Here is a 6,799-nt window from a genome sequence, read left to right on the forward strand (position 1 = left end):
AGTGGTTGTCCAGTCACTGCTTGACTATCTCTGGTGATAGGCATCTGCTTACCATTTGGGTCATTTCACTCCAATTTCAAAGTACTACTAATCTTTAAAAAGTCCCTTCTAAACCCAACAAGTGGTTTTATGTTAGGGTTGGGGTAAGGACGTTTTTGTTGTTTTCTGCAGTGCTGGGGTTGGAACCCAGGGTCTCACACATGCTAGGCAAGCAAGCACTCCATCACTGAGCTGCACCCCGCCATAGGACATTTTTTTCTTCTGCTTTTGGAACTGCTGGTAAATTTTAAAGGACTTCAAGAGGCTGGAATCATGAGTTGAAACGTTTATTACAATTTCTCATTATAAAAAAGAAAAGAAAAAGAGCAATTTATGTTGATCCAAATCTGCTTTCCTATAACTTCCATCTATTAGATCTCAGAGCCTTTGGAGTCACACAGAACAAAACTACAGCTTCCTCTTCCCCATGAACCCAGAAACGATTTGCCAACAGTAGACAAATTTTCCCTGGGATTCTCCAGCCCCCTCACTATCATCACCACTATTCTGAGTATATTTTTGGTAATATCCCCCATGAAGTCTGGTGCTCATAACTGAATGAACAGGGGGCATCAGGTGTGGCCTGACCAGTACAGAGTAGCACAGGTGATCACCTCCTTTATCCTGACTTATTAATATAGTCCAAGGTCATAATACTTTTTGTAGCAACCAAACCATCCATTTGACTCAACTCATGATGAGCTTTCATTTTCTCTAAAAATTCCTTTAGGCCACATCCTATACTCATACTGTTACATTTTGAAATTCAAATAAGGGACTTTACCAGTTTTGTGTAATTTATAAGTCTGATCTGGTGACATTAAAACAGAACCTTTTGTTTCATTTTGTTTTGTGTGGTGCTGGGGATTGAACCCAGGGCCTTGTGCATGCAAGGCAGGCATTCTACAAACTGAGCTATATCCCTAGCCCCAAACAGAATTCTTTTGCATGTAGTCACTTAACCAGTTAAAAGTCCACCAATTTTTACTTCTACCCACCCTGCATTTTGTCTATATTGTCCCAAGAGTATTGAGAGAATGTTTTGTTGAATTCCAAATACATTGTGGGTATAGCTTTCCACTCCTCTACCTGTCCAATCTCCCTATCAAAGGAAATGAATTGAGTGGGAATTTTTTCCCCTAAGTCCAGGAGCTGAGTGATCTTCACTTTCTTTTCTAAGTGCTCACCAACCATTCTTTTAATCATTTGTCTCAGAATCTTGCCCTTGATTAATATCACACTTATTGATCTATAAATTTGTGGAATTTACCTTTTCCTACCTGCAAAATGGTGGGGGCCATGTTTGCTCATCTCTAGGCAGCAGCATGCATCATTTCCATTCTCCCTGGGGTTTGTAAAGCCACCACCATTTGTCCTGCAGTTGAGCTGTGAGTCCTCAAAATGGTCAGGGCAGTTATTGACCTAGACTCTGAGCTGGAGTTTCCCAGGGCAGCTCATGGCACCCTGGGATGAGACTGTCTTCAGGAGCTTGTCTCTGGTGTTCATCTTGTCCTTTCTATTCTGAAAATCCTTCTCCTTGGAGAACAGAAAGAGCAAAGTGGGGCTGAGAAGGCTTTATTTTCTCACTATAAAACCATTAGCAAAAGCATCCAGTCAGGGCATCCCATTGCTATTCAGTAACACCCAAACTCTCCTCTGTTATGAAGACTTCCACAACATGACTTGCCAATCTGATTCCTATCATTAAACTCAAACCTCTGCTTTGGTCAGGTCAGTCCCCTCACTGTTCCTCAAGTGTGCCCAGACCATCTCATCTCCATGCTCTGGTTGAGGTTTTTTTTCTCAATTTGGAATGCCTGCTACTCTACCCACTTATATCCCACCATAGCATTTCATACATTTTCTCCAGTCCTTTTAATCTTTACTGTACAATTGAAGTCACATACTAAATTATACATTTCATTCATTTTATCATGGTTCAGCTTTGTCTTCCTATGTATGCACCCCACAGTGGGTATCTTCCATGCCTCACAGTATATATAAACCAGCACAGGGCCAGGCCTACAGTCCTGGTTACCATACTTCTGTGGAGATTTCCACAGTGACCAACTTCTGATCCTTCACATACACTACTAATTCATATCCCAAGATAGCTGTGTCCAGTTCCCTAAAGGACTAAAATAGAAATCAAATAAACCTAGAGATGTGGGCTGGATCTAATCTAGGCACTAATGATCTTTGCAATGTGGAATAAAATCCAAGTATATCCTAATCTTCTCTTCAAAGATCTGAGTTTTTTTGGTTGGGCAATGCTGTTGGTCAGCAATGGGGCCAAGAATCTCAAGCTACATGAGCACAGAACTGACTGTCAATGAGCTTGAAATCTCCTGCCTGTCCTGAAGGTTACCTCCTTTTTTCAGGCCTTTCAAAGGTGTGAAGACCAACTACAATCTCTCGCTGAAAGGTCCCTAATAGAATTGGAGCTGGGTTTGCTATGGCACCTTGAGGTGGTGAGAAGAGAAGCAATGTCTAAATCACCCCAAAATATATAGCCTCCTACCTGGAGGCACTTGTGCACGTGCGTGTGTGTGTGTGTGCATACACACACACACACACACACACACACACCAAAATGGGAGGCCCTATTTGAAAGTATCTGAAATGGAGCAAAAAATAAATACTCTGAATTTATCTCAAAAGGTGATGTACTCCAGCCCTATACTCTCAGAAAGATGAAGGATACCAATGCTTTCCTCAGTAGCCATTCATTCCATTTGTCAACTGTTATTGGGAATTTACTGGGTGCCCATAATTACTTCCTATGCATAGCAAAGTCTTTCCTTGGGTTTACTTAATCTAATTTTCTTCTCTATCACTCTCAGAAGAAATGGGGAACACAGGTCATGAGAGAACACATCTCTATCCTGTCATTGAAGATGACCATAGTACACGTGTCACTTAGTAGTCTAGTTGTGCTCGTTGGATGTTACCTTTCTTTTTTTTTCTAGCTTAAAAAAGAAAAAAAAAGTTCTTTGGCACATTGCTTTTGTTCTTCTCCAAATCCTCTCTACTTTTCCACATATGTTAAAAATGTACTCACCAAGGGCAGATCCATTAATGCTTTGGAAGATATAACCAATGGCTGGTAGAAAGGAACAAGTGGAGCAGGACTGTAGGGAAGGTCATCTGTTATTGGGTTGCCTTCCAGCTCTGTTTCTATCACTAACTAAGATGGGGTTTTTTTGGGACCCATTTGCCCAATTATAAAATAGGTGGATTGGACTAGATAACTCTGGGGTTACTTCTAGTTCTGATACACTCTGACTACCTTCCAGCTCCTCCATGCTCTATTTTTGTTACTATATACTAGTATTCCCCATTAGTTTTGGAAAAAAAAAAGAAAGGAAAGAAGGGAGGGAAGAAGGGGTGAAAAAGGGAGAAAACCAGTTCTACAACTGTGGACTCATTCAACTTGTACACCCTCTTTCCCATTGTTCTTTTTTTAAAAACTATACATCTGTCAAGTTAATCATTGCCAATCTCTTTTGTACCATGTGCCATATTAGTATATTAGTTCTGGGTTTTGATCTCTGTGCATGCTAACTTGTGTTCATCCCCTCTGAACATCATTCTGGCTGTGATGGTTCATCTCCCTCATTTTGTCAGGGTCAATTTTAAGAATTCTATTCCTGATTTCTGAGCTATTGGCAACCCTGCACAATGTCAAACTTGATGAGCAGACTCCCCATTCAGTTCTTCAAGTCACTGAGAATCATGTGAAATCCCATAATGCTAACCCTGTGGCGCCTCACTGAATCTGTCCCCTGGAGTGGTCAGGGGGCTCACTGATCACAATCCTGTAGAGAAAAATTCTCAGGACCCAATGACTTCTCTAATTCTACTTCACAGAACAGGAAACAAGTATCCCTAGGGAAGGAGAAGGGACCTGCTCTGACGTCACCCAAGGCCAGGGAGTCCACATAGCTGATGCCGCACTGGATTTGGATACAAGAAAACTTTAGCATCTTAGAGGTCAAACCTCCTCCTAGCCCCCAGTCCAAGATGAGGGCAGGGTGGTAGCGTTGGTGGTGATGGCAGCAGAGAAGGAGGCGGAAGAACAGGAGGAGGAGGCGGTGAAGCAGCAGCAGCAGTGGTGGTGGCACAGAGAAGGAAGGAAGTATTATTTTTGCTGTTTCATTAGGAGGCCCAAGGTGCTGAGAGGAGGCTTCAGCTGCAAGAACCCAGAGTGCTGGGGGGCAGGGGAATGGGGACAGCAACCTGATTAAGATCAGAGAGGTCTTTGTGCAGGGGGCCAGCAGAGTGCAGCCCAGACTTGTATCAGCTTAAGGTAGGGGAGGCTGATGGAGGCTGCCTGATTGCCTGATTTCTAGCCCGCAGGGGCACCCTGCTCCGAGGTCTGTTGGGGCAAGGCCTGTGCAAGGGAGGCAGGTTGGGAGTGCTAACTGGATTTTTTATTTTTATATCAAGACACTGTGTTTAAAATTTTTACAAAGGACAAACTCCATGGGTTTCCGTTAGTGTTTTAAGAACTTTTCTTTAAAAAAAAAAAAAAGCCAACAACAACAAAAAACACCGCCTTTTTGAAAGAGAAATGACAGACACAAAAGACTGTAAAGAAAATGGGGTGAATTTCTGATAGCATTTCCCCAAGGGCAGAGGCAGAACCCAGATTATATACCTGGGGGGTGGGGTGGGGAGGGGGTAATAATGACATGGCCTCCACAGTACCTTGTTTGTCAAACCTAGGGTCCCCTGGTCTAGCCAAGTCAATGCTGTTTGCCTTCAGGGGATCTGCATCCCTCCACAGGGACACAGAAAAGGTTGGAGATCTCTCTTCAATGGCCCTCCAGCCCCATCCATCATTAGCCCCTTCCTCCATTCACCCCATGGTTGTGCTCAAATCTGTTTCTTTCTTGGGAGTCCTGTTCCTTGGTCTGATTGTGTAAGCACGGGGGGTTCCAAAACCAGAAAGAGCTGAGCCTGGAACCCTCCCTTCCAGAGCCTCTTAGCACTCATGGGTTGGAAAAGCATTTGTTCCAAAAATTTTAAAAAAATCAACAAAAACAAGACCCAGAAAAAAGACCAAGTCTGGGGGAGGAAGAGCTACTCTGCTCTTTAAAGCTCCCAAGTCTGGAGTTGGTCGTTGGTGCAGTTCCAAGAGAGGCCAAAGGCGAGCACCAAGGGGGTGTCCAGCTGTTGCTTTCAGGCCCCCCAGGAGTGTCTGTGGTCAGGCTCAGGGAGCTGGCTTCAGCTGCTGTTTCATGGATCCTTGGTTTACCAAGGACTCATTTGTGTCCCCATTTGCAGGGTTTGTCCAGGTTTACTTCAGTATTTGTGTTTTTGTACATGCGGGTGCATGTCCACATCTGTCTGTTTGTGCAGATGGGTCTGCTGTAGGGTGTGGGTGCGTGCGTATACATATGTATATGTGTGTGTGTGTGTGTGTGTGTGTCTGTGTGTGCGTGCGCACATGCACATGTGCATGTGTTTGTGGATCTGGAAGGGAGGGAGCTGGGAGATGAGCTGTGCTCTGGGTTGGAGCTATACCCGGGTAGTGGAATGTGAGTGGGGCAGCCCGGTACTGTTAAACCCTGCAGCAAAGGTGTTATAGGGGTGCAATGTCTGCAGCCCTACCAGGGAGTTGGGAATCATAGTGATGGTGTTGGGGGTCATGAGTGGGATGTCATCGGGGGAGCGCCGCAGGGTCAGGGTATAGTCGGGCAATGCAGTGAGGCGCAGTGTGTCATGGGGGGGACCAGCCTCACACTCATGGTGAGTGGGTCCGAGCTGTAATGCTGCCAGCTCCTCCTCAGGAGCAGCTCCCAATTCAGGGGCTCCAGCTCCCCTCTGGGGGCTAGGCTGCCTCAGAGGCTCCTGGCGCCGTTTGTCCTTCCGGTAGTAGAGGGCAGCAAAAGCCAAAACATTGAGGAACAGGAGGGAGGCCCCCACAGCGATGGTCACACTTAATTCAGTGGAGTAGTCTCGAGGGTTCTCCACCAGGAGAGGCCCGGCATCCTGGTCCCCGTTCCAGGACCCTTGGGCGTTCTCATTGCTGTAGGCAGGAGAGATGGCTGGCCGCTTGGTGCTCCAGGTCTTGCCGTTGGGCCTGCGGGTGATGTGGGAGCTGTGGGTGGTATCCGGGGGCGGCACTTTGGTGGTTGTGGATGTATAGTGGAACATGTCATGCAGGTTGTACAGGTGGGGCACCAGGTGTTTCCAAAAGGCAACCTTAGTGGCTCGGTAATGATCACGGACCCTTGGTTTCAGCCCGATGTGAAGGTAGAGCTGGTCTCGGGGATTGTATTTGGACCAGGCCACTTCCTCAAATCGGTTGGCCTTGGTGTGAATGAACTTGGTGTCCTGGGGGACCGGCTTGTTGGGATCCCTGAAACACCACATGGAAATCTGGGGTCACCACTCTACCTGGATAAGGAAGGGTTCAGTTTCCTTCTTCTCACACCTACCCCTAAACCTCTTCCCCAGTCCAAAATTTACCACCATTTCCATCTTTTTCAGGGTCCCTCCCTCTGTCCACTCCCCCTTTGCTCCAGGGCTTGAACTCCTTGTGCCCAAAATGGGCTTCAGAGAAACTATCTCACTCTTCCCTGTGCTTATCTGCTAAGATCAAGCTGTAGATATTTTGTCTTCTCTCATACTATTCAGCATTTATTAATCTTTTCAGCTACCCACTTTTGTGAAGAGCCCTCTACAGGCTGTTAATTCTCTCTCTCATTCCCTCTCTCTCCCCTCCACCTCTCTCTCTTTTTTTTTTTTTTTT

The 6,799-nt window shown here is 45.7% G+C and overlaps 1 protein-coding gene across 4 annotated transcripts in view; it reads right to left on the minus strand.

Moving 5' to 3' along the window:
- Positions 1–310: 310 nt before the first annotated feature.
- The window catches only part of Nlgn3 (neuroligin 3), a 26,902-nt gene continuing 20,413 nt past the window's right edge, over positions 311–6,799 (minus strand). For 3 of the 4 annotated variants that reach the window (XM_048797250.1, XM_015501634.2, XM_048797249.1), the window contains one exon: positions 311–6,406. In XM_048797250.1, the coding sequence (XP_048653207.1) occupies positions 5,563–6,406 (844 nt within the window). In that variant the 3' untranslated portion in view covers positions 311–5,562. The remainder of the gene's footprint in view (positions 6,407–6,799) is intronic. The other variant, XR_007345031.1, reaches the window with a different exon arrangement.

This window comes from Marmota marmota, unplaced genomic scaffold (genome assembly GCF_001458135.2).
Source record: "Marmota marmota marmota unplaced genomic scaffold, marMar, whole genome shotgun sequence".
Taxonomy (NCBI): domain Eukaryota; kingdom Metazoa; phylum Chordata; class Mammalia; order Rodentia; family Sciuridae; genus Marmota; species Marmota marmota.